Genomic DNA, 26925 nt, shown 5'->3' on the forward strand with positions numbered 1-26925 from the left:
AATGATGAGGAGAAATGTAGGCAATGGAGATGATGGTGGCTAGAGGATCTATATTTCTAGGGTCCTCACTGTGCACTGTACTTTCTTGGGCAGAGATGATTTTAAATCTTCAGGTCTCCACTATTTGCATGCCTGATTTTTAATTTTCACCAAATTACTATTTTTAAGCAAAGACTTTTGCTTTTTCCCCCCCCACTTCTGTCAGCTCAAGGAAGGTGTGATTAGCATGGACCTCAGCCTGGCATGGGGTGCCCTCTGGGATGTCAGTGTTGTTACAGGGAGTCCTTGGAAGGCGAAGTGCAAGGTATGAGCTCCTCAACTTCTGACTGACCTGCACATGATCAGAGCACCAGTGCCAGGCCAGGGTTGCTATGAACACTGTCTCTTCACTGTGTGTCCGCTGGAAGCAGGCCTGCCTCATCCCTGACCTGTTTGCCTTACCATATATTTGCAGGTATTTAGAATTTTTCATATGCAATTGCAGGAACTTGAAGTAATTGCTACCAGGCCATGTGACACCCTTGCACAGTTGCTTTTACTTTGGATTAAGGGCTCAGTTTCCACTGCAAATCTACTCCTGGCTTTAGGGAAGTTGGCGGAGCTCTGTGTATACATGTTGGTGTTGTTCATCCCATTTCCCTGCTGTGGCAGAGGCAGGTTGTCAGCCACTGACCACTTTTTGTGCTTCTCTGTCATTTATACACAGAATGGACAGAAGGGTACCTGCCTGCCTTTACAAAGGTCTGTAGTGGGCTCTGCGGGTGTTTGTGCAGTTTAGGTTGGGCTGCAGAGACACCTGCCTGGGTGTGACTCAGGCTGTGCTGGCAGTGCAGCTGGGCAGGCAACTCCCCAGGCAAGTTCAGAGCATCCAAATGAGACATGTAAAATAGGTGGTGTGAGTGTGCACCAGGACAAGATTCGGTGCCTTTGCAGTGCTTTCTTCAGCCAGGTCTGCTGGCTCAGACCATGTTATGGGGTCTGGACCAGAGTGGGCCAACAGTGACAGGTCCCAGCTGGTTATCCAAGTGCTGCTGTGACATCCCCAGTGAGATTTGGTGATTGCGTGGAGCATGGTGCATGAGTGAGCCAAGCTAATGCAGCAGGCTTATTCCTCGTGGTGGCTGCAGATTAGAAGCATCCAAAAGAAAGCACTAAAAAAACACTTGGGTGATGCAGGGAACTAATGACAAGGATAGATAGGGTTTCAGTTTTGTTTAGTACTCTTTTTTAAGGTGGTTAGGAGAAGAGGACCCAGATGGGCACAGGTTTGGTTGAGATGTATGAGTTGTATAAAAGCCAGGTACCACGGCAGTGTTTTGTGTGGGAAGGAAACAGTTCTTTAAAAGCAAACCGGTTTTGAGAAGAGCTTGTGCTGCAGTCTCTGCTGCTTTGGGAACAGTAGTGTGAAACGCTTTTGTGTCCCTGAGGCAGAAGGACGGCATGGCTCCCTGTCCTTGTTACCAGAGGATGGATGTGCCATGCCAGCTGTAATCCTCTAGTACCGGACCCCGAACGGGGCTGCCTTTATCTCCTCCCGCTGCATTGTTGGGGCCTTGTTGGTACCGGTGCCTGCCGGCTGCTAGGGGATGCGGGCCCAGGCACCCGCATGCCCCTGCCGCGGCAATGCTGTAGCTGGAAATGGTGTCCTGAGGTCCCGGGGCACGGCGCTGCCCTCATTCACAGGCCAGCAGGCCAGCAGGCCCCGCGGCTGCTCGGCTCATTCCGTCACGTTTCCGTGGGTACCGGGACGAGGGGCCTGGGGGTCCCGGAGGTCCAGGCGGCGTCCGGGGAGCGCCCCGGCGGTGCGGCGGCAGCGCGGGGAAGGAGAGGCTGCCCCACCATCGGCCCCGCCCCTCGCGTCCGTTGGTTGCGGTCGAGCTCTGTTTTGCATATTCACCACCCCGCGCCAGCTCTGCACCAATGGGAGCGCGGGTGCGGCTGCCTCATTAGCATACGCACCTCTGCCCTGGGCGCGGAACAGCCGCGGCTGCAGGACCGAGGTCTGGGAGGGGCGGGTGCGTCGAGCGCAGCCCCGGAGCCGGGCCGCCGAGGGACCGGGGCGCACGGCCCGGGACCGCCACGGCCTGCCCCTCGCGCTGCCTGCGGGGCTGAGATGAGCGGTGGCGAGCAGCGCTGCGGTCTGTGCACGGGGCAGGCGGGCGGCGGAGGGCTGACTTCCCGCTAAGGCAGCCCCAGAGCCACGCCGGACGGAGGAGCCTCTTTATTTTGATTTTTTTTGTCGTTGTTGTTTTTGGTGGGTTCTTATACGTTTTCCCGGCAGCCGGCCAGGCTTGGTGCGCGGAGTGCGCCAGTGGAGAGCCGCAGGCCGGGCCGAGCCGAGCCGGGCCGGGGGGGGGGGGGGGGGGTTGGGCGGCCCCCGGCCGGCAGGGTCGGCGATGCGGTGCCTTGCGCTGTTTGGCCTCGTCGCCTGGGGCCTGGGGAGCTGGGCCGGACACAGCGGCGGAGCGTCCCCCCCGCCCTGCCCGGCCCCTTGCAGCTGCGACGGCGACCGCGGCGTGGACTGCTCCGGGCGGGGGCTTGTGGCCGTGCCTCCGGGACTCAGCGCCTTCACGCACGCCCTGTGAGTCGGGGCGTGGGCCGGGCTGGGGACGGGCGGGCAGGTAGCCGCGGCGGGGAGGTACGTGCGGCGGGTACCCCCGACAATTGAGTGTGTATGTGGTTGTTGTTGCTGCGGGTCTAACGCGGCCGACTCCGGGGCCGCCGCGCTCCCGCGGTGGGGCTTCCGGGCCGCACGCAGGGCCCGGCCCCGCTAGGGCAGGTGAGGTTGGCAGGGCCTGAGGCGGCACCCCGCGGTTCCGGCGGATGGACGTGAGCCGGCCGACCCCGAAGGAATCGGCGTCGCAGGTTTAAAAGGCCGGGAGGAAGCTGCTCGGGTCCTGTGGCAGCGAAAGGGGAGGTCTTGTGGGGGGTTTGGTGGGGCCCGAGTCAATCCCGGTGCCGTCCTGAGCCGGGGGGGAGCTGCTGCCCTCATATATGTGTGCCTCAGCGTGATGTCCTCGCCCTGAATTGCCTGTCTCGTAGTTTTTCTCCAGCAACCAGTTGTCAGGCTAGCCAGTTTTCTCCCAAAAGTCGAGGCATTTTCAGTCCGAAATAAGTCTGTTTAAATAAGGTGCCTTCACTTCTACAAAATCTCTCACTATGGTAGAGCTCAGGGGAACCTTGAAAAAGACCAGCATAAGTAAACATCAAAAGTTTATCGAGTTTTGCTTGTGAATGAAGAAAAATATAAACTCTTAAAACATTTTATCCCATATTCTATGATAATGTTGTAAAGTAGGCAGAAGCTGGTAGATCTTGTGTGGCGTTTTGGTAACTTTATTATTAAGATTTTAATTGAGGAATGAGCCCTGTTCTGCAGAGACATGACCGAGGAGGGATTTGCAGCTTTCAATACGGTAGCTTTGCTAATCCACAAACCTGTTAAGTTTCACAATAAAACTTGTCAGTCTTGCCCCACTTCTCAGCGCAGATTTCACAGGGTGGAGCAAGGTCTAGTATGGGCCAGTGGTCAAGTCTGGTATTACCAAAGCTTTGCCGTGTTTACAACATATAATACAGCACACTACGGCAAATGATGGTGCATGGTTTCAGATCGGTACTAAATTGCTGTTTTGTCAGAATACAACAGTGCCTTCGAAAATTGCACTTATTTTCTTTCTGTTTGTTTGCCTACACTTAATATACAAAGGGAGTCTGATTCTTAGTTACTGGATATTTTGTTTAGTGAGGAGGTTTCCAATTTCTCCTACATATTTGGATTGTTTCTTTTAGTTGTTCAGACTGGGTGGAGAAAGATTACTGGGCCTTTTTTCTTGTGTAGTATTTGATGAATGGTAGAAGTTGCAGGTCTCAGTTGTTACCTGTGTTTTTCCTTTTTTTTTTTTTTTTTTGTGCTTATAAGGTGTTAGTGGGACCTCACTTTGTGGTGTTTTTCCTGTGGCAGAAATGGTGGTTTCTGAGTGCCGTCATGAACCCTTGGACTTACTGGTAAACAGGCTTCTCTTTCCTCCACAGATAAAACAGGGAAGTTACCCAAATTAATAAAATGCTTGAAGCCTCTCTGGTAAAAGCTGCATTTAAGCATAAGTTTTTATGGCTACTACATTGTCTGGCTGTCTTATAAAACGGGCTGGTACATCCCTGAGTGTCTGCAACACAACATTCGTTGTCTAATGGGCACAAGTTGCCATAGCCAACACCCATGAGAGATAAGGCTGCCAAAGAGTTTCAGTTTATAAGTTTCTCCTTACTGTGCAGGTAAATTTCACACAGCCAATGTGACACGGCAAAAGTGAGAGGAGACCTGCACACACTTCAGTGTGCTTTGGAATGAGTTTTTGTAGCTTTTGATTTTATGCTCTTTAAGCTTGATTAGAAACTTTGTTGAATTTGAGAAGACTCTGATTCTGTGGCAGTGGAGGACACTCTTGATCCCCATTTGTGTATAGTTCCTGCTTTCTTATTTACAGAAGGAAAAAAACTTGATGACTTCTTGGTACTTCTGAGCTTAACTAGCCTCTCTTGTAGTGAGGCCGCTAGAAGTCTAGGATATGTAGAAGACAGTTTGGGAGGCAGTAAAGAACTCACTTCTGACCTGTTTGAACCGGGCAATGTATAGTTTTGCCAGAGATGCTGAGTTGGTTTGTGTGGAGGAAGAAGACATGAAAATAAAATCACACCCCTACCTGACATGTTTGTCTCATGGCAAAGCACCTTAGCCATGTGAAGAGAAGAAAGCTTTACTGTGCTCTATGTCAGGCACCTTAATAATGTCAGGAAAGCCCCTTAGCATTACTACAGGGTTTTTTTTTAATTATAGCCATGGCAGCAGAGAGCCTGTAGCATAGAGGTGGCTGAAAGTGTTAGAGGTGATGTTCTGTAATACTAGAGCAAAGCTATACCTAGATTTTTGCTTTGGCCAGGAGAGAGCAACTGAAGAAAAGTTGCTCACAATTAAAGTTGCTAGTGAATGAGTTCCAAGGCAGTTGAGAATTATGGAAGGAAGTTGGTATTTAATTTTTACTAGTTCTGTTTTCCTGGAATCTTAATTTCTTTGTATTAAGTCTAATAATTTAGCCTAACTTCCAAGGTGCTGCCATGAATGATCAGGCAGGAGTTTCTCTAGAGCCTTAAAGGCATATCCTTACAGAATACCCTTCACATTCCTTATTTCTGTTTATTCAGTTCTTGACTGATCCTCTGCTCATTTCTTGCTTACTGTGGTGGTTTGAAAGCAGGGAGAGAGGGGCTGGAGTGGTAGTGGGGAGTTATATGATTACCAAAGTATGTTGAGGTCTCCTGAGGGTAATTGTATTAGACCGAGCAGCTTGAAAAGATGTAGTATCTGGTCACTACTTTTGAGTCATTGGTGAACTTTGAGAGGTGGAATTTGAATAAAGGTGAGTATTTTGTCCCAACTGCAGTCATCTCAGTGAAGAGATTATTGGGAGATGTATAAGCACTCACAAAAGAGAGGTGACAGCACTAGATCCAAACTTTTTGGGGGGATGGATGGAGAGGAACTCAGAGGGAGTTGGGATGACACGGATAATTGCTTGATACTTTCACTGTAGGCAACCGTTTGTTCTGCATAATTTAGGTAGGTGTTTATGTAACTCTTAATTACCGTCTGCCTGTTTTTCTGTTTACGAAGGTTCAGTTTGCTTGGTTGCAAAATAACTGTCATCTGTACAAGTGGTGCCTGTGCTAGAATACGAAAATGGTTTTTGTTTGGGTTTTTTTCCAATGCTGTATGCTCCTGATTTTTGCTATGATGTTTCACTTGCCATGTTCTAGAAAATTTCATGCTAGTGAGAGGTAATTGTAATAGGGCATACATGTGCTTGTGCTTCTCATGGATGTCAGTTTGAGAACTCAAATTCCAGTTTGGAGGGTTTAATACTTGTATGACTCTTGTAAAGGAGATTAAAAGCAAGTAATTGTAGATAATTACTTTTGGAGAGATCTTCCACGGGCCTTGCTGGTTTAGGTCTTGCCTGACAACCATGAGGAATATAGCCCCTTCTCAGTGCCTACTATTATATTTTAGGCACTTGAAATAAGAAAACAGTACAGATTGTTTTCATTCTAGTACTTCTTGTATGTATTTTCAGGGAACGGTAGGGTCCCTTGCTTTAATTTTATTTTCTTTGAGTTGTGAAAGGCACAGGGGCTTGGGAGCTCTGGCTGCCCTAGACTAGGTGATAGACCTTCAGGATGAAATTGTCATCTTGATCTTTTGGGTTTTATTGCTCATTTAACCTAATAGTGCTGTCTTTCTGTGTGCCGTTATGCACTAGCTTTATAAGGTCAAGATGAGATCCTTTTTTCACTTGTTTCATACTACAGGTTGCTTCAGCAATCACAGAGAATTGGCAATCTGTATTCGGGTATACATGCTATCTGGAAGTACCTACATGCTCTCACAATTGAGTGAGATACCTTTCTCCATTTACGTATAAAGGCAAAATGATATGGTTCTGTTTGGATTGAGCAGACCTTGCCCTTTTTTTTTGTCTTTTCATCTATCACTGTTATTTTTTTGTAGAATGGTGATAAAATGTAGTAGGGAGGTGTGAGGTGTCTTTTTCTCATACATCTGGTACAAAGATAGAAATCTGACCATAGCAGAATGCTAAATATCTCTTAAGTACAGTAAGGACCTGGCTGAGTTTTGTTAATGCTGTCTAGTAGAGTTGTTAGGGTGAAAAGTGAAGATGTCCAGATGTGACCTTGAGTCTGGAAAATGTAGCGTAACTGCAATTCTCCTGAGATAGAAAAGCCTTATCTAATTAGAGGTTTTTGAAGGTTTTACAGGTAAATAATTTAGTTTTTCACTTGCCTGTGCTACATACCGGTGATGTGATGGCAAGTAATAATTCCATGCTTCTTTTAGAAAGACATGATCATGTCACTTGAATTTGAATAAGTCATCAGTAATATTGTTACATTTGTACAGGCCCATGAAATCCCATGGACAGGAGGCAACATTCAGTGATTCCAGCAACAGTCTTTCCAGCATATATTACCCAAGGATTGGAGTCTTTATCTTCATTTCAAGCTGGCCAATTTATCTGTCAGTCTTGTAAAAAAGTAGATGCTTTTAGGTAGTATACACGAAGTGAAGCTGTTGGTGTTCCAAAGTTTTATTAAATATTTTTGCCTTTTTATGTTTTTGTTGGTATCGAATTTGGTGATTTTCTCTTTACCTTTTATCCCTCCCCCCAAAAACCCCAACACTCTGCCATAGCATGTAATTCTCAGGTATTTGGCATTTATTTTGTACACTGAGCTCATTTGTATCAGCAATGTGTAATTTCTCATTTGATGCTTACTGGCACAGGCTTGTAAGTGTGATTTTGGGTATTAAATACTAAGATAAGTCTGCAGCATGGAAAAAAGTTGGACTTTAGTGTAAGCAAGTTTATGCTAGTAAATAGTTACCTTTTCAGTTCTTGAGAGGAATTTGGTAGTAACTGTCTACTCTAGAGGGAAAATATGGAAGCTGTAATATAAGGACTGAAAAACAAAACAAAACCAAAAAAACCTCCTCTGCAAGGATCTTTGTTTGTTTTGTATTCTACATCTAAGCCAGCAATTTTTGCAGAACACAAACTCTTATTTACCCAGAGAAAATTACTGGCCTAGATTTCCAAAGGGCTGAGCACCCATATCACATTTTAGAGAGCTGCGTGGCTCTGTGAGTATCTCTGAATGTCAGAGATCTTCCTCTCAGCTGCCCTTGCGCTTTTCCTAAAAGCTTGTTCCTAAAGATGAGCCTCTTGTTGGGAATGGGTAGGAGCTGATGTTCTGTTTGTGTTCTGGGGGATTTGCCAACAGCCTGGGTTTGCCTGCTCCTTGTTTTACAAACAAACAAGGGAGTGAAATGGATGGGACTGGTTCACTTCGGCATGGCTACATGGAACTTCATTGCCAGCAGTTACTCTATTAAGGGGTGAATGTGTTTCAGGCAGCAGCTCTGTGCTGCCAAGCTGTGGTTTTGAGTCTTTTTATGGAAGAAGCAGAAGATCAAAAATAGCTTGAGGAAGAATTAGATTTGTATGATCCTGGAAATAGGAGACAAAGGTAGGAGAAGGTACATAAGAGTAGAAGCAGCCATTCCTATTTGAAGAAACCTGTAAATTGAAGCAACAGAGTTTTAAATGTTACAAGACCTTTGCTTACAGAGGTATCAACCGTATGTCACAGATTAGAGGTCCCTGGCCATCCTCTCCACCTGGTAGATTCACCATCTGCTTCAACAGTGACCTAGGATTTTGCTACAGAGGAATACTCTTCTGTAGTTTTTCATATCTACCTTTCAGGTACTCTTGCAGTTTCTGATAAGACGTTGTCAAACTTTGGTCTGAAAAGAGATTTCTGGTCATGTGGTCTTGGTTCTCAATGCAGTCCCACCACTAGCTTGCCCTGCAAAATGCTGCTGAAAAAGTGGAGGTAGCCGTTGGTGTTTCCTTTGCTGATAGGTGAGCAACTGGTTTCGTTGATGCAGAATTGCATGCAGTGATGGTTGTCACAGGAGTTCACACAGAGGAGATGAAGACCTTGGTGTTACTGTATAAATACCATCCTCTCTATAAATATGTCTAAGAGCTTTCCTTTCAGAATCAGGCCCAGATTAATTCACTCTTGTTCCAGATAAAGCTGGTATGTTGTAGCGGGTTCGGTTTGTAACCGGGCAGAAACACCAATATAGTGTAGTGGTTTGGTCCAAAATAATCATTACTGTTTATCTTCTGTGAGATAAGAATTAGGAGAAACGCAAAGCAGGCACCAAACTTGAAAGAATATAAAGAAGTTTATTAACAGACCTAAAAGAAGAAAAAAAATCATACCACACCTTCAGAACACTTGTCTTCCCCCCCCCCCCATCCTCCCTTCTCCCACTGATAATGTAAAAAGACAACCCTTAAGATGTTCAGTCTGTTTACCACTTCCATAATAACCTTGTTCAGTCCATTTAGGAATAGGAGTCTCTCTTGTCCATGCTATGAAAACATTATCACAACGAGACAGCCACCCGGGTTGGTTCTCTGCCTGCATGTGCGTCCCTTCCCCCAACTTGCAGCTTTTCCCACAACTGCTTTCGAGCAGTCTACTCTTGAATTACTGGGGTACAATTTTAAGGTTGAGCCATTCAGAAACAAAAGTTCTCTTTACCCACCTCTGGGAGCATTTCGTCTCTAAGAACAGAGGCCCTTCTCCTTCCCTGGGAGCAAAGGGTCCTCCTCATCTTCATCTCTAGGACTGTCTCTGGGAGCATCTCCAGGAACTGAGGTCTTCTTTTCCATTTGGAGCAAAAGTCCTCATCGCTTCCATCTCTCCCTGTTCAAACTTCTCATGAAATTACAGCTGCGTCAGCATCTGCCTATCTCAGCGCAGGTGCTTTTGCTTGCGAGTTGAACACTCCACCCCCCATATCTTCATGAAATTACAACGGGATACTCTGATATATCATAGCTTCACAACAGAATTTCAGCTTTAAGCATCTCCTCTTTCTTCTCCCTCAGCTTTTCAGCTCTTCACAGCACTAAAAGGGTTAATCTCACCTCGGCCTTGCAGCTGGAATGTTGCTTATCACTGTTGGTCACATGATCTTTTGCCAGACAGTGGTGCAGCTTCAGCTGAATCTTGGTCGCACTGGAGAGGGGGAGCTGGGCCACTCTGGCTGCACATAGCAGGGCTGTGGGGGGTTCCGTGGGTGGAACAGGGCCCATTGGCCCCAGGATGGCCGTGGCCCAGCCCGGCCTGGGCCGAGCACGGAAACGAGGGCCCGCAGCCACCTGTCCCAGCACCGGAAACGAGAGAGAGCTGCTTGGGCTTTGTCCGTTCTTAAGTGTGGATCACAGAGGCGGTCACAATTTTAAGTGGCTTAAAGAATTGTCCATATTCAAACTGGTCAGCTGATAGGCTCTGTCAGCTCACAGAGGAAGCTGTAAGCACCCCTTAGCAAGAACATCACTTCTGGGACTCTGCTTGCTAACCCATGACATATGTCCAAATTGGAAACATGCAGCAGTAGATGTAAGGGTACCTGGGATGTGTAATTAAATAATGAAAAAATGGCCTGTGATGTACCTGCAAAACAGTTGACCTTTTGCCTTTTTTTTAAGCGCTAAGTTACTGTTCCTCTCTGTGACTTTCACTGAAGTTAGAAGTATCCAATATTTTCAAATCTAATGTCATTTTTTAAAAATACATACCTGACATAGCAGAATCCATTTTATTTTACTGTTGAATTATTTAACTGGTACAGGATGGTGACAAGGTCTGAACTTTCCACTTCCCAGAAACATACTCCTGTTGCTGAAAGAGTAAGGGAAATCTATTTCAGCTTCACCACGAATTTGAAGGCACAATGATATTTTACATCTTTTACAAAATCACGGAGAGGACTGTAGTGATGTCAAAAATAACAGTTTAAAGTTGATATCTGAAAACTGCTGTTGAATTTGAATGGGTAATAGCCAGCCGATGGTATTGTGCATAATGTCAGCCAATATGATAACATGTTTTAAAAAAAATAGATTTGAACAGGTGATATCGATATATATTCCCTGGTGGACTGCGGTCTGACATCTGTGAGGGATATGTTTGATTTTGGGAAATAAGAATATCACTTCAGGAATTTTTATCAGTCTCTTTTTCCTCATGTGTTTTTCATATTTGCTATTACTGAGTTAGAAGGAAGTCATATTTTTCTTTGGTGGCCTGTTTCAGTCATACAGTATGTTTTGGAGTTAGTAAAACTTTGGTTAAGCTTTGAACATTAATTTTTTTTTTTAACCTACTAGAAAGTATATTATTAAATACATTTTGTTTAATTTGATGTCTTCTCAAAGGAAGAACGGTCTCCATAGCATGGCAGAAATAAAAATTAATTCCTTAGGTTTCCTTTGTGTGTTTTTTGCATTTATATCTGATGAATGCAATTCATTAAGGATACATGTGAAGTAATGAGTGTGTGAAAGATAAGAATATCTTCTTCACAATTGAAAAAAGTTTCTTGTGTTTCTCAAGTCAGCATTTTTAAATGTCTTCAGATGTTTGTTGGTATAATGTCAGATAACTCTAAAACATCTAAGATTTGTTACTTAAATTTGATGTTCAGTGTGTATCAGTATTGGTTTTTTTTGTTGACGTTCAAATCTAATATTGATAAATACACATGTAATTAAAAATCTTCATTTTTAACTTGGTCACCTGTAGGTCATTGACTCAGTAGTTAGTGACTTTTGACAACTCAGCCTCAAGATTTTGCACAGTAAAGATATACTTGAAGTAATTTCTGAGTCGGAATTTTTTTTTGTTTTGTTTTTAATCAGAATTAAAGTTTAAAATTATCAAGGTTAACTTTTTCCTTAGGACTAGGAAAACTATTACAAAAACTAAGAACACAGTCACTTTTTTTCAAATGTAATAAATCTTGTAGGCTTTGCATTAAAAATGAAGGAGGAGCCTTAAATCATTATGGTCTGGAAGACAGAATTAAAGTTGCACAGAAGGTTCTGTCTCTGGAGCAGAAAAAAAGATCTTCTTTCCAAAAGAGCAAGTGCTAATTATTTACCTTGAAAAAAAACCAAACCCAAAATGAAGAAAAATACAAAGTCAGGTGAAGTTGTTGAGAGAACTCTGGAGAGCACCCTCAGAAGTCAGGCCCTTGGAGAGTAGTAAGCAGCCATCTTTGCAGCTCTCATTTGAGCTTTTTTTTTTTTTTTTTTCTTTTAAAGTGATGTGCCTCCTCCATTTCTCTCTCCAGCCAATTGTGGTGAAATGCTAGATCTTGCAAGGGCTTTTTTCATCTTAAAACTTCTAAGCAGATGTGCCTGGACTTTTAAATGGTTACACGATTAGTAGTGAATCATAAATGAATGTGCAATTTCAGAGGTATGCAGGGGAGGCCTAAACCTGTTTAATTTAGCTTAATAGTGCTGCAGATACAGCTGTATATTTTATAAGGTTGCTCTCCAAAAATGTGTTTTAATTTGGGAGTTTTGCCATTACCTTCTTGACATCTGCATAGTTACAGATTAATAGCCTGACCCAGTGCCCCAGTGGGGAGAACAGTGCTTTCAATATGCGTGTCACTGATGATGGAAACATATGGAATATTTCATTCCCATCTTTGAAAGCGATGTATAGGGCTGTAAGGGCAGAGAGCTGGGGGCTTCAGACTTCACAGTTGATTGGTAAGCTAACCATAAGGTTTGCTGTGAGCAATCAAAACGCTCTTGCTGAAGCTGTTGTACTTTGCCTGGCACTGTTTTTTGTGGTACAAGAACCCCAGATGTAGAACAATATTGTTTTGACGTTGCAGTAATGCAATGTATTGCAAAAGTACTGCAAAGACCATGCAGTACAGTTCACTGTGGTTGCGTTTCATTCATCTATATGTGATACTATGCAGTGTTTTTTCTCAACCATTTGGGCACTCTGGTGGTTGGTATGTGGTGTTCAGTAGATGCAAAACATGAGCGCAGATACAGGGGTCCCGCTGGGATGTACCTGGGGGTCAGTTTCTCCTGTGCCCATTGCTTCCCCTTTCAGAGCAAAAAAGGGCACCCACTGTTCCCTGCTATTCAAACAGAACATGGCAGTGTGTTAGCTTGTAAAGTGAGAATTTGTTTTTCCTGCAATCAAGGCTTTAGGGTTGTGTCAAGAAAGCAGGACAGTTTGCTCCTATTGCAGGAGTAGAGGATGGTGCAAGCCAGGAAAGGATGTTTGGGGAAGCTTGCTGCTCCTTGACTGTCAGAAGGAGTTGGTGGTGTATAGCTTCAGTCCTTTGTTACTAGAATTTGATGTATGGAGTATCCTAACTGTCCTTTTTAAATCTTTGTCTCATGTTATTTTAAAAATAACTCTTACTTGAGAATTTCCTTGCTGTTTTCTAAATGCTGATCCAGAGTAGTAGCAGATGTAGTTGGTTGATCTGGAAAAGTGAAGACACTGTGAAACCTGTGACTTCAGAGTGCAGGCCTCTCTATCTGGTGCAGTGGGTTGTTCTGTCTGGAAACATGCCTGGTCTTCATGTGGCAGAACTGTGGATCTGACTTTCACTTCACTCATGCATGTAAAAGCTGTGAACAGGTTGTCATCTTTTTCAGGTGCTATGATTGGAAGCCCTAGAAATATGTTGTTTTTTTTAACTAGGGGAAACCTGTCCCAGACTGGGGTACATGCCTGTAGTAGTGCTCTCAGCAGTTCAGTGAGCTGCTCCTGCAAATTAGGAGCTCTTTAACCTATGGAAAGGAGCCTTGCACTGTTCGGAAGATAGTTGCCAGACTTACACATTCTTTAAGGGAATTTTGCAAAGCCATTGTCAGCAGCAACCTACATATTTCTTGTTCATCTCCTTTATTTACAGTTTCACTCAAGTAGTTGCTCTCTTGAGGCATTAAATGCTCACTGTGCTGGGTGTTGTCTTAGGGTCTTGGTGGCCTTCATGGAATTAGCTAGGGAGAGGAAAGGAAATGATCCATTGTAAAGAGTCCTGCTCTGAGAATATAGTTACTGATGATTTGGGCCTGCACAGGCTTCTGCCTTTAGGTAATTTTTTATTGGTGTTGGTTTTAACATTTGGGTTAAAAAAACCAATGAAAGTGGATGGGCTAATATTGACCAAACTGTTAATATTTTACAGAACTGGTATGTCTTGCTAGGTGTAGAAAATCCATGTCTTTTGCAAGGGCAAATCTGCTGGCTCTATGTTACTATGGCTAAATGTTTACTAGAAGCACTATATCTCTTCAATATCAGGTCAACCATTTATTTAGAATTTACTTGCTCCTGCTTGTCATTTTTTTCAAAAATTTCAACTGGTTTGTTTATATGTTGTTTTTCTTTAACCTGCATACTGCAAAGGCAGATCTCTAGTTTTCAGACCAAAACCATGCAATATCTCAATGTTCAAGAGCATTACACGGGGATTTAATTTGGTTTTGGGATAATTAGGTGGCACTTGTTTACTTCTTCAGCAGAATCCTTTGCAATTTTGCAGCAACACAGGTTTTTCCTTCTTAAAACTCTTCAACTTTCCTGAGTAATTACGCCAGTAAAATTAGTCTATGTATTCAAAAAAGACTAGCATGAAAACAATAATATATCTGAAATCCCACTTAAGAGTAGGACTGATTGCACTGTGATTGTATCTTCACTTACACAAAATAATTGTTTTTCCCCTAATAGCATGAATGGGAGAAATTCTGACAAACATCAGATAAATATGCAAATACCTTTGGTATTTGCCTCACCAGATATATTCCCTGTGTCCTTCAGGCAAAGTGCATCACCTGATCTGGGTTGATTGAGTGCCATCAAGAATAGAGAATAGTGGAATAATAATGTAAACATTAAAAAATATTTGTCCCTCATGCCATTTTTCATTGAACTTGCCTCAGTGAATTTGGTGCCCAGTCTGATTGATTTTACTATAAAAGGGTCAAGATTGATATTGTTGGCCACTTTGCTGTGCAAATTGGCTTTCACGCCAGTTTGTCCTTTGGCATTTTCAATGGGAATAGGCAGCTTCTGTTTCATCTCTGGTCTGCACACTTTAGAGGTACTGGGGAAACTGAGGATTCTACAGTGTGTATGATGTATGTACATATTTAAAAAAACCCACTTCTTTCAAGAGATGATACATTAGTTGCATTTTGCTGTTACTGAGAAAGTAACAAGAATTACGTAGTGCCTACTGTTCCATGTGCTAAGTAAGTTTTAATTGTTGGTGCCTTTCTTGAACTATCAAATTGAAAACTAGCTTTTTAAGAGAACAGATGAATCTCAGTGTGAATCAACAGGCAAAGTGTAGAGGTAGTTTTACGTATTTTCAGTATTACATTTTCAGTATTTCAAGTCTTTTGCATCTCTAATTTAAAGGAAGAAAAACCATTAAGTAGTAGCACCCTGCCTTGGGATTTGAGCCCTGCTCATGTTTATATTAAAGTGGAAGCTGCTCATTATGTATGATAGCGGTGAGTTCTGCTTAGCTCTACTGTACATCAATGTAAATCTGCAGGAACTTATGGATATCTGTCTTAGCAACTTAATCTGAGGGCTTTGCTAAAAGAGTTAAGAGCGACTTATAAAATTCTAAAGTTTGGTAAAGGAGACAGCAAGGTTCTTGCAGCAGAACAGTGCTAGCAGATGCTTCTTTTGAGGCTGACAGCAGATATCTTAACAATTCATATCTGCAAAACTATTGGGAATGACTTAAGATCTGTCAGTGTTATAGATGTTGCTTATGTCCTTTGGGAGCGCAAACATATAAGCATAGCCTGAAATGGGATTACTTCTTAACCTGTCACTATGAAATAGTCGGTCTTTGGTTTAGGTCTCCCTGAAGTGCCTAGGATGTTATAAATACAGAATATTGCTCCATATTTGCTTTGTATTTTAAAAGCGCCTAACACATAGTGTAATTTCAGAGAATATATGCAGATCACCCAAGAAGCTTCAGCAAATAATCACTGCATGTGCAGTTAAAAACACAAACAGGCCCTATTGTGCTGCTGTCTTGTCAGCAGCAGCAGTGCGCTGTGGATGTCTTGGAAAGGCCCTTTCCACCAGGTGTACAACTCAGAAGGAGGAGATACTGTTACAGCTTTTCTTCACCAGCTTTTCAGTGCAAATGGCTTTCATTAAGTTTTCACACAATGGCCCAAGGCTTTTGGGCAAGGACTAGACTGGAAACTCGTCACACTTACTGCCATATATTGCATGCGTTTAGACAAGGTGGAGTGGTGAATGAAGCACAAGAAGCATTTTAAGCATTGAAAATCTTGGTCATATTTTAAGCTTTTTTAGCTGTTAAAAAGATAACATCTGTGGAGAGATTAATGAGCAGTATGTAAATTGTGTTGAATCCAGGATTGCAGAATGCAGTTTAACTGCTTTAGATTTCAGCACACTCATTTAATTACTGGGTTACTGTAGGTTTTCTCTGCTGTGGGGGAGTGTGTGTGTGTGTATAGGGAAAATGTGAACATTTATACAAAGAACTGTGAATGAAGTTTGGGGATATTGCCTTCATGTTGCCTAAACAATCCCACTTGATATTATCCCTGCCTTAATTTCCTTTCAAGAAGATTATAGATAGGTCTTGCTATCACACTCAATTATTTCAGTGTTCACTTCCCCATGTGATTTAACATGCACAAGCTTAATTATTCTTTTCTGGCCTAGGGAGAGATTTCCTTCCAATAATTACCTTCACTGCCCTTTACCCTCTGCACATTAGTTTGTTTGGAGAAACGTAGTTGCTTGGTAAGCAACTCCAAACAAGGCAGTGCCTGGAGCTGTTTTCGAAACATAAATTATACCTTTTAAATAGCATGTTAAGCTTCAGTTTGCAGAAACTAAACTAGTATATGTACTGAATAAGCAAGCTCTAAACATTTCTCCCTTAACTAGAGGTCCTATGAGTTCAGCAGGAAAGCACCAGTTTACACTGCCCTTCAATACTGTATTGGGGGAATACAGGTACAAAGGAAAAGACATTCAAATTGCCTAATAACATCCATTAATTCAACCATTTCTTTCTACTCGCAGCTGTTTAATCATACAGTATTTAAATGTATTTATAAGATGGATGTGATGCAATGCTGCCAAACTGATTGCTCCTATGGTAGCAAAGAAATACGTATTTAATCTTGTGGAAATTTCTCAGGTTTATATCCTTCTATTTGCCTTCCATGTTGTCCTTCCTAATACATAGTATGGATGAAAGAAAAGAAAATACAAATAGTAAAGACCAGCAGAGATAAAGTGCATACATTCTTTGTTAAAACAATTTTTATTTTAATTAAGTGGTAGTTAGGAGAGCGAATTTCTTGAACTGGGTGGTACAGAATTATTTCCAAAAGCTGTTTCTTTTGCAACATTTATTAATCTATATGCTGTACAGAATACAGTTTGATATGTCAGAGGGATGGTTTTCTTCACTCTACCATGTTTACTATAAATAGTCCTTATATCTAACTATTTTGTGGCAAATACAGTGAAAAGTAGCAGAAGGTTCCGTTTGTCTTGAACCTTTGAATATTTAGTGTTCTTATTAAGATGGAATAATTATTTAATTCTACTGTTAATGACACAGTAAATATTTGTAAAGTTGACTGTCTTTGTATATGTGGAAAAAATAAACTTTGAACTTGACAAAGCTATGTATGTTTTTAAAAATTGCCTTCTTCATTATACCCTGGTGTTTGTTCAAAAACAGACAAAAAGTGATTATGTTTTCCGTGTTTCCTCACCTTTTCCTCTAAGGAAGTCTCTTAAACCTCTACTCTGATCACCTGTCCCTCAACTAAAATTTAAAATAAATCACTGCATCTGCTTTACGCTTTTCAGATTTGGTAGTGAATATAAGATACATTGTTATTTATTGTGGAATCTGATACTGTAATTGTAGAGCATGATTTCATTTATTGTATTAAAAATGGTTTGCCAGTTTCAATAGAAACCTTTACACCCTGTTAACTTTCAGGGTATTAATTTTTTTTTTTTTAATGTTATCTTCGTAATTTTGCTGGTGGTAAATTGGAAAAATGAGTGTGTTAATGGAAGTAAATTATTAAATTGGTAATGAGGAAACAGGGTGTCAGTAGCTTAAAGGAGCTATTAGGAGCAGGTTTCAAGCAAGTTCTACCGGCCTTGGTTTACTGATCCAGTAAAATTCATAGTCTTTCAAGGTAGAAGGAACCAGACTTCTTCCAAACAAGCAAGAACAAGACAAACCAGATCATTTTTTTAATGGAGCTTGGGAAGGATACGTTTTATCCACGTTGTATCCATTATAGTTGTCATAATGTGAATTTACATTGGTCAGTGGCCTTTAGGTAAGAGCCAGTGTATTTCCTTGCCGATAGAATAGCTATGATGATGTAAAAATATGCCTGTGTTTGTCATGTAGAGATAACCAAGTAGACCAGTGTTCATAAGCCAATTTTTTTTCTTGGAGTTCATCTGTAAAATGCATGTTGCTGAGAAGATGCATGTACTATATCTGTCTATAAGCAAGCTAGAAATACAGGCAGATCACTTGATTGCCTTCTGTGGGTCGCTTGCTTTTTGATCACACATGAGTTAGATGTGTTTGTATAAAAATTGATTCTATGTACAAGATTAAGCTTGACAATCCTTAATCTCTGTTGCAGAGTGCGGACCAACAGTTATGTGATATGTCTTTGTTTTTCATGTGAATACTTGAAATGTTCTGTTTGCATTAAGTAAGCTGGTTTTTTCTTGACAGTTTAGTGATTAAAAACTGCTCGATTTTAAATAGGTGTATTTAAATACTAAGAACAAAGTTAAACTGAAGAGATAACTTAATCTTTTCAAGAAAATCATTGGTATTAAGTACTTTTTTTACCTCTTTTTTATAATTGCAAGTGATGGCTATCAGTTCTTTTTTGTAGAGGGTTTCTGTGAAACATTTCATATGCTTGTATACATTTTCCTTAAAAATTAGAAAATATGCTAAGTTTTTATTGGGTTATATTGTTGGGTCAGCAATAGTAAGTATTACTAATTTTATTCATGTTAGGGCAAAATCCAGAAGTCCAGAGCTGTCCTACTAAATTTGGTTAGCACAAGTACCCAGTTTGAGATGCAATTCCTAACCAACAGTGATTTGTGAGTGCCTCTGATGTCTGAATAGTTTTGGGGGGGTTGTTTGGTTTCATTTTTTTTCACAGAATTGTTAGGGTTGGAGGGACCTCTGGATATCATCCAGTCTAACCCCCCTGCCAAAGCAGGGTCACCTGGAGCAGGTGATACAGGAATGTGTCCAGGTGGGGTTTGAATGCCTCCAGAGGGAGACTCCATTACTTCCTGAGCAGCCTGTTCCTGTGCTCTGCCATCCTCAATGTAAAAAAGTACATGTTGCTCAATGGGACTTTGTGTGTTTTAGTTCATCGCTGTATTTGCTTGGTTTGGTTGGGTGTTTTTGTCTGGGCGTTTGTTTGTTTGAGAGTTTTTGTTGGGGTTTTGTTGTTGATGTTGTTTGGGGGGGGTTTTTTGTTTGTTTTTTGACAACAGCAGTTTAGACACTGAGCCATGCAATTAGTGAGAGGCAAAGCCTCACCCTCGTGTGGGCCTTGGCTTGGACAGGATGGGCTGAGTCTTGTTTTGCTTTTTTATATTATATTACAATGGCATATTCTCATGTTATATTGCAGTTTTATCAGATATTTTAGCAGTATTTTTATCAGCTTGATACAAATTTGGATTGTAGCTGATAGATTGGATGCACTTAGGATGAGCTTTCATGCTTGGTTTTAGAATGTAAATTACTTTTCTTGCTCTTTGCTGCTAGAGAAGAGTTCCTCCTGAACTGCTGTGGTAAATAATCAGAGAAATTGTCAATAATGTAACAGAACTTGAGTGAAAATTCTTCCTTTATCAATGTTGCACTCTGTTAAGGTCAATGATACGAGACATTCTGATAAAGGCTTGTGAGTAGGCTTTCTGAAAATATGTGGAGTTAGGCCTTCAAACCAAGTCTTGCAGTGGTTTTTTCCTCCTTATTTTTTTGTATAGTTACATCACATTTTCTTGTAGGAGGAGGAAACAGGAACACCATGTAGGACAGGTGGTCATCATGTGTTGTCATGGCCTTCATTCAGTGGTCTAAGGTACGACTAGAAAGAGATTTTGGTGTATAATGCCTAAGTAGGCCATCTGATCTTTGAAAAGCAAAATCACTGACTACCATTAAATTACCATTCTTGGCAGGGAAGTTGCTTCTTTGATTATGTGAACAGAATTACAAGCAGCTGACTCTTTGGTGTATTTAAAAAAAATTATAAAAAGGGCTACGTTGATTTGTACCCAGTTGCATTTTCATAAAATCGTAGAATGCTTTAGGTTAGAAAGGACTAAATATCACCTAGTTCCAACCCCCCTGCCATGGGCAGGGTCACCTTCCACTCAGACTCCCATCCAACCTGGCCTTGAACAAGGGATGTTCCAGGGATGGGGCAACCACAACTTCTCTGGTCAACTTGTTCCAGTGTGTCACCACTCTTACAGTAATGAATGTCTTCCTAATATCTAACGTAAGCCTACTGTCTTTCAGTTTGATGCCATTCCGTGTTGTTCTGTCACTACATGCTCTTGTAAATAGTCTTTCTCCATTTCTTTTTTAGCTACTGGGAGGCTGCAATTAGGTCACCCCAAAGCCTTCTCTTTTCCCAGCTGAACAATCCCAGGTTTTGCCTAGACGCACAGTTTTCTTTATAGCATGTGGTGCTTTTAAACAGTGCCTGCTGGATACATAGGTGGTGTAGAGAGGATTTTAAACTGTGACTTTTTGCATTTGCTCAGATTGGTGTTTGTAATAAAAATGTTTTGGTCTGTTCTTCAAAATGTTCTGGGGGTTTCTGTCAATTGCAAAAAGGCTATTCCAGTTTTCTTTCAGGGGAGAAAGAGTTTTAGAGATTACCAGAGCCTCAGCCTGTGATTCTTTGATGTGAAAACTATCCTCTGGTAATGACTTTGGTAGTTTTTGGCTGGACTGGCTGGGCCAATCTCCCGTGGGGAAGCTGCTTGTATTCACAGGACAATGGCATTTACAAGATAATGGAGTGTCGAGGGTTTGGTTCTGTAACTGGGCAGAAACACCAATATAGTGTAGTGGTTTGGTCCAAAATAATCATTACTGTTTATCCTCTGTGAGATAAGAATTAGGAGAAACGCAAAGCAGGCAACAAACTTGAAAGAATATAAAGAAGTTTATTAACAGACCTAAAAGAAGGAAAAAAAAAATTATACCATACCTTCAGAACTCTCCTCCTCCCCCCACCTTCCTCCCTTCTCCCACTGATAATGTAAAAAGACAACCCTTAAGATGTTCAGTCTGTTTACCACTTCCATAATAACCTTGTTCAGTCCATTTAAAAGAGAAGTCTCTTCTTGCTCGTGCTGTGAAAACAGTATCACCACGAGACAGTCGCCCACTTCCAAATATTGTTCAGTCCATTTAGGAAGAGGAGTCTCTCTGCCTGCGTGTGAGTCCCTTCCCCCGACTTGCAGCTTTTCCCACAACTGCTTTCGAGGGTCCACTCTTGAAGTTTTTTGGGGTACAATTTTAAGGTTGAGCCGTTCAGAAACAAAAACAGAGGCCCTTCTCCTTCCCTGGGAGCAAAGGGTCTTCCTCTGGGAGCAAAGGGTCTTCCTCATCTTCATCGTTAGGACTATCTCTGGGAGCATCTCTAGGAACTGAGGTTTTCTCCTTTCCCATTTGGAGCAAAAGTCCTCATCTGGTCCATCTCTCCCTGTCCAAACTTCTCATGAAATTACAGCTGCGTCAGCATCTGCCTATCTCAGCGCAGGTGCTTTTGCTTGCGAGTTGAACACTCCACCCCCCATATCTTCATGAAATTACAATGGGATACTCTGATATATCATAGCTTCACAACAGACTTTCAGCTTTAAGCATCTCCTCTTTCTTCTCCCTCAGCTTTTCAGCTCTTCACAGCTCTAAAAGGGTTAATCTCACCTAGGCCTTGCAGCTGGAATGTGGCTTATCGAAGTTGGTCACCTGACCTCTGCCGGACAGTGGTGCTGCTTTTGCTGAAATCTTGGCTGCAGTGGAGGGGGGTAGGCGGCTTCCGAGCCGCTCTGGCTGCCCACAGTCCTGCTGGGGAGGAGGTCATCCTGGAGCCGTGGCCCGGCCCGGCCTGGCCCGAGCAGCCCGCACAGGGCCCGCAGCCACCTGTCCCAGCACCAGAAACGAGAGAGAGAGAGAGCTGTGGGGGGTTTGTCTATATCACAGAGGCGATCACAATTTTAAGTGGCTTAAAGAATTGTCCATATTCAAACTGGCCAGCTGATAGGTTCTATCAGGTCATAGAAGAAGCTGTAAGCACCCCTTAGTAAGGACATCACTTCCAGGACTATGCTTGCTAACCTATGACATGGAGTAAGGCAGCAGCACCCTGGAGGGCTTGGACCACTGTTGAGCAGGTGATGGCTTTGTTAAGTGGTGGTTGTACCTGGTACTCCTTACCTACCCCCAAGCCCTTCACCATGTGCATTGGATGCCACCCAAAAAACAGTGACCACATTAGTCTGCTGCTTTGGCTGGTTTGGAGTGTGAAGGGATTAGATGACTAGGTTTCCTCCAATCAGCCTGCATTTATGAGGATGGTATTTCAATGGTGTTTTCTTAAAACTGTTTTGTTTCCCGGTTGTGGCTCAAGTATTACAAATTTCCGTAGCGTTTCTGTCAAACAGAATCTGCCTACACTGCCGAAAAGCTGATGTAATCCTCAAATGTCCTGTTTAATACACACACATCAGTATTACATCAGTTTGGTCCCAAATAGTGGAGTACAGATTACCTTCATTATATTAAATGCAAGTAGGTATCTAATTGTATGAGAGGCCACTTACATAGCAGGGTTTATACTTAGCCTTCACCAGCTCTATTTTCAGACAATGCTGATGCATCATGTGCAGCCTCAGTGTTACTCGGTCCTTTCTCTGCTGTCTGCTTCAGGGCGACCAGGGATGTTTGATCAACATGCGTTGTTCCACTTGCTTTCATTTTGGGGGCTGCTGTCTTGTGATAGATTTGAGTGAACTGTTGCAGATAGGCTAGTTTTATGACTGCCTGTATTTAGCGAGGGATGTACAGCAAAGAGTGAGCATAGTAAGCTTGAACTTCTTATTAATGATGATAATATTTAAAAGCTAAAATGTAACAGTATTTCAGTTGTGAATACGTGGAAATTGTGTGTACTGCTTAATGTGTTTCAGAATTCCCTGTTACTTTTCTTCTTTAAATACAAGAAAACAGGCGTGTAATGCCTCATTGAAAGAAGCCTGTAGGGGTGCTTTGTGAGGGCTTAATTAAGGGCTTTGAAAGACTAAACAAAAGGAAAAAGAAAATGCTACAGGGTTATTGTTATTCCAGCCCACTGGCTCAGAGAGCTGACCATCCATTGGTGCCTTCTATCCTTTTGGGAGCTGAATGACACTTTTGTTCATGGTTAACAGAGGTGAAAGAAGCCAATTATTGGCTGTCTTTTCCACAGGGCAGCTGCAGATGGATTTCAGTGCAGGCAAATATGGACTCTTCTACCACAAGGATGGTTGTGATGACAGTTATTTTTGTGTAATTGTATGAAAGAAGACAGATCTTTTTTTTCCCTTCCAGTGACTTGTGTAGATGTTTATTGAAAACTGCTGTGAATGTGCTGTCAGGGAATGGGAATGTGTGAGGGATTGGATTCCCCATGCTAACTGTACTCAGCTTTTTCTGTGAGAGTGTGAATGAGTGAGGGTTTTTTGATTTATTTTTCTCCTCTTTCTTTTTTACCTTGAAATTGCAATTGATTTTAACTGTAGAGTTTTTCTAATTGGTGTGCAGTGTTCATTTAACTCTTATGGCTTGCTAGCTCAGACTGTGCTGGCTCCTTTGTAATGATAGAGGGACAACCTCTGCAGATTAGTGGGAAGCCCTACAAGAGCAAAACACATCAGCATGCCGTTAAGGACCTCAGAAAGTGTCTCTGTGCCTGAAACTTGTCACCCCTTCTCCCACATCTCTATTGCTTGGTCCAGTACAGTATAAAAATCTTTTCCCCAAACTCTTCCTTTCATAATTCAAAATGTATTCTATTCCCTGCAAATTTTCTTTGTTTCAGTAGTTGTAGTTTAAATGTGTAAAGAGACTCAGTTGACTAAGAACCAGGTTCATGGGCTACTGGGATCCTGGAGGAGTCTCTTCCAGTTAGGGGCCATTTTTGAGCAAGGACCAATGTCTCAGTCAGAGTTGATCCATCTTTGTTACACTAGAAGATTTCTTGTCATGTTAGCTGCTCATGAAGCCTGTGAGTGGTTGAGGTGGGCTGCTTGTGGTAGCCTCTTTGCATAGTTCGCTATAATAGTATTTCCTCATCTAACGTGGCTTTCTGCTGCAGGTGAGAGGAGAGTCTGTCTTTTGTCCTCAGACCTTTTGAAGTGGAAGTGCTGAGTACCTTCCTCCTTCATCTATTGGTGAATGAAGTTTCTATGCTTTCATTTGGTTTCTCTTCATCCAGACTGATTATTTTCCTTCATAGTTTTTTTGTTGTTGTTTTTGTTTTTGTGGAATGGCCTATTACCTGCAGACGGGACTGTTCCTGCCAGATTCTACTGTATTGCTAAACCATATTGCTTGGAGTTAGTTGTGGCCCCCATGAGCTTAGCATGGTGCAGGCAGCATTGTCTGAGGCTCTTGAATCCTTAGAGGATGTGACTTTGAGGCACTTGTCATCTGTGGGGCAGTGTCAGTTGTAGGGCTGTGCCTCTGCCAAATTCCTGAGAACAAGAGATCCGGGCATGTGTGGGGCTGTGCAGTTGCCTGCACAATGCCAGCAGCAATTGGTAGTGATGAGGGTGACTCTCCTGGGCCTGAAGCTGGGCTCGCCTGTTGGAGGGAATGGGCAAGCAGCTTGGCTCTCAGGGAAGTAAGCAAGAAGAGTTGTGTGTTTTTTCACAAGGCAAAAAGCATACATGAATTTGGCTTCTTGAAATGAAATGATTAGCTCTGTGATAAGTCAGATTATAAGGTAATTCCTGGCACTCTATATGAGAAGAAATAAAATTGACTTTGAATAGTTCCTTGATATCCCTTGTTCAGTCCTGTACTATTGAAATGGAAGCTGAACCTGTAGCTCTTCTCTAAAGTGTCCTGGCAGATGTTTTGGGCAGCTTTCATTTTAATTCATGTCTAAGGTTCACTGGAAGCTAAGGTAGATGCTTAACCCATGTCTTCATTTCTATCTATGAGGGATTTGGACATTGATTTCAAATCAAAAAAAGGGAGACGTAGCTGAAACCCTCATAACTCTACAGATCAGGAAGGCTGATGAGGCTGTTTGGATTCTTGTATTCAGCCACACTCCTTGTCAATAGGCAGCAGATTTGCCAGTTGTTGAAGGTACAGTTTCCTGAGAGAAATACAAGGGTTGTTAGCACACATGAACTCTGCCACATGGGAAACTTCAGGCAAACTTTAATCCTTTAAGTGTCATAAAGTAGGAATTACTCTTATGTTAAAATGCTATGCAATAATTGATGACCAAAAGTTTTCAAAACTGAAGTTTTACATCTTATCAAAAGTGGTTGTTCTTCGTCAGCTTATTTAAGATACCTTGAAAATTGCTCCATAAAAGCGTTTGGTTCTAAAAAGGTCCTTCCAGGTGCTGCCATGACGTCTGTTTTGGCACTAGAAAGTTGTACTATGTGCTTTTAGTTTTCCCACAATATAGGTATTTTGAGTGCTTTTTGCCAAAAATAGTTTCTAGTTACATCCAAGTTACATGTTATATGTAATTGAAAAAAATTCTTAAATGCTAAAGCTGTTGTATATAGGTTTGGACTAATTGCAACATTTAGATTTTGTCATATGGCTTCATTGTATCAGTGACTGTATTCATATACCAATTTTGTTTTGCTATTTTTTGTTTTTGGTCTTCTAAAAATGTAGATCTTGCCCAGACTTTTGAGGCTCTGGTTGCTTTCTAAACATTGGGTGGGGCAGACTAGAAGACCAAAATAAACCAGAAAAAAATGAATAAAATTCATTTAGAGTTACTAAAGCTGGTGTTTTTATGAAATTGGATTTCTAGCTGTTAATGTTCTCTTTTTGCAGCAGAGCAAAAACACACAGTGAAATTGCAACAGAAGATTTTTATATTAATATGTGTGTGCAATGATATCACTGCTTTTTTAACAGTAAACAGATTTAAGGCTCTGTCTGGACAGCTCAGAAACATGGGTAGCTTTAGCCTCCTCTTTCCTCACAGAGATGCAGAAATATTTTTCTCCTTTGAACCCGAGACTTGGAAACAAAAGCAACCTGTCCAAACCCACAAAATATGTCTCTGCTGGAGCAAGGCAAGGCACTGAACCTCACTTCGGCTGCATCCGGAGTTGTAACTGGGAGCTTATGGTGTGAAACATTTGTTGTTTTAAATAGTGTTGCTAGGTGGAGAGGGATGTAATGTCCTTGAAGTCCAAAGGGTGAGTGTGACTCCCGACACTCCTATTAAGGCGGTTTAAGTTTTATGGAATTGCCCTTGAAGCTGTTAAATGGAATGAAACGTGCCTTGTAGGTGTTGGTGGTTATGCAGCAGAAACCCGAGACTGGAGTGGCGGGGATGGTGGGGAAGCAAGACGAGGGTGGGACGGACAGGACCCAGATCTCATTAAACTGGTTAGATTACATACTTAAGTAATGTTCCTAGTGTTACAGCAATGGTTGTTCATGGAGGTTTTCGATAAGGGAAAAGTGCTTGAGAACTTCCTCTGTAGTAATGAACAAAACTGTGGCTTGGCCATACGTGAAGTGTTGGTGTCAGCTTTTTACTTAAAGCACAACTATGTATTATACCTGTGCTTTAAGTAAATTATACCTGTTTTAACTTAAAGCACAGGTATGTATTATACCTGGGACTGACAACTCAATAAAGAAAAATCAGTCAGAGTTGTTTAAAAAATGACATAGTTAACCTCAGTGACTGATGGTTCAATATGACTCCATGATGGTAAGGACAATTGATACAACTGGCAATGCTACCCTTTTTTAACTTAGTTGCAGGTATAGTGTTAAACTTTATTTACTCAAAACATAACAAATACCCTTCCATAAAACTCCTTTAGGTTTTCTGTTGATGTTATTACAGGCATGAGCTACATGTGGTATTTTTTCTTAGTGTGAAGTTCCCACTGTCTTCTTCAGTACTTGTCTTTCCTACTACCATAGGAGTCTGCTGCTCCATAGTTGTGCTGATATGGCTTTTTCTGAGGCCATACTACATAAAATACAGCTACCACCACCTGATTACAATAAAAAAAAAAAAAAGAGCCCAAAGCACGGAAATACACCTCCAGGGT

The 26925-nt window shown here is 42.0% G+C and overlaps 1 protein-coding gene across 3 annotated transcripts in view; it reads left to right on the forward strand.

Annotated features, from left to right (window-relative positions):
- Positions 1-1969: 1969 nt before the first annotated feature.
- Positions 1970-26925, forward strand: part of LGR4 (leucine rich repeat containing G protein-coupled receptor 4) — a 75295-nt gene continuing 50339 nt past the window's right edge. For 2 of the 3 annotated variants that reach the window (XM_032110725.1, XM_032110726.1), the window contains exon 1: positions 1970-2581. In XM_032110725.1, the coding sequence (XP_031966616.1) occupies positions 2397-2581 (185 nt within the window). In that variant the 5' untranslated portion in view covers positions 1970-2396. Of the gene's footprint in view, positions 2582-23966; positions 24043-26925 lie in introns of those variants that run through there. The other variant, XM_032110727.1, reaches the window with a different exon arrangement.

The sequence above is a fragment of the Corvus moneduloides genome, chromosome 6 (genome assembly GCF_009650955.1).
Source record: "Corvus moneduloides isolate bCorMon1 chromosome 6, bCorMon1.pri, whole genome shotgun sequence".
In the NCBI taxonomy this organism is placed as follows: domain Eukaryota; kingdom Metazoa; phylum Chordata; class Aves; order Passeriformes; family Corvidae; genus Corvus; species Corvus moneduloides.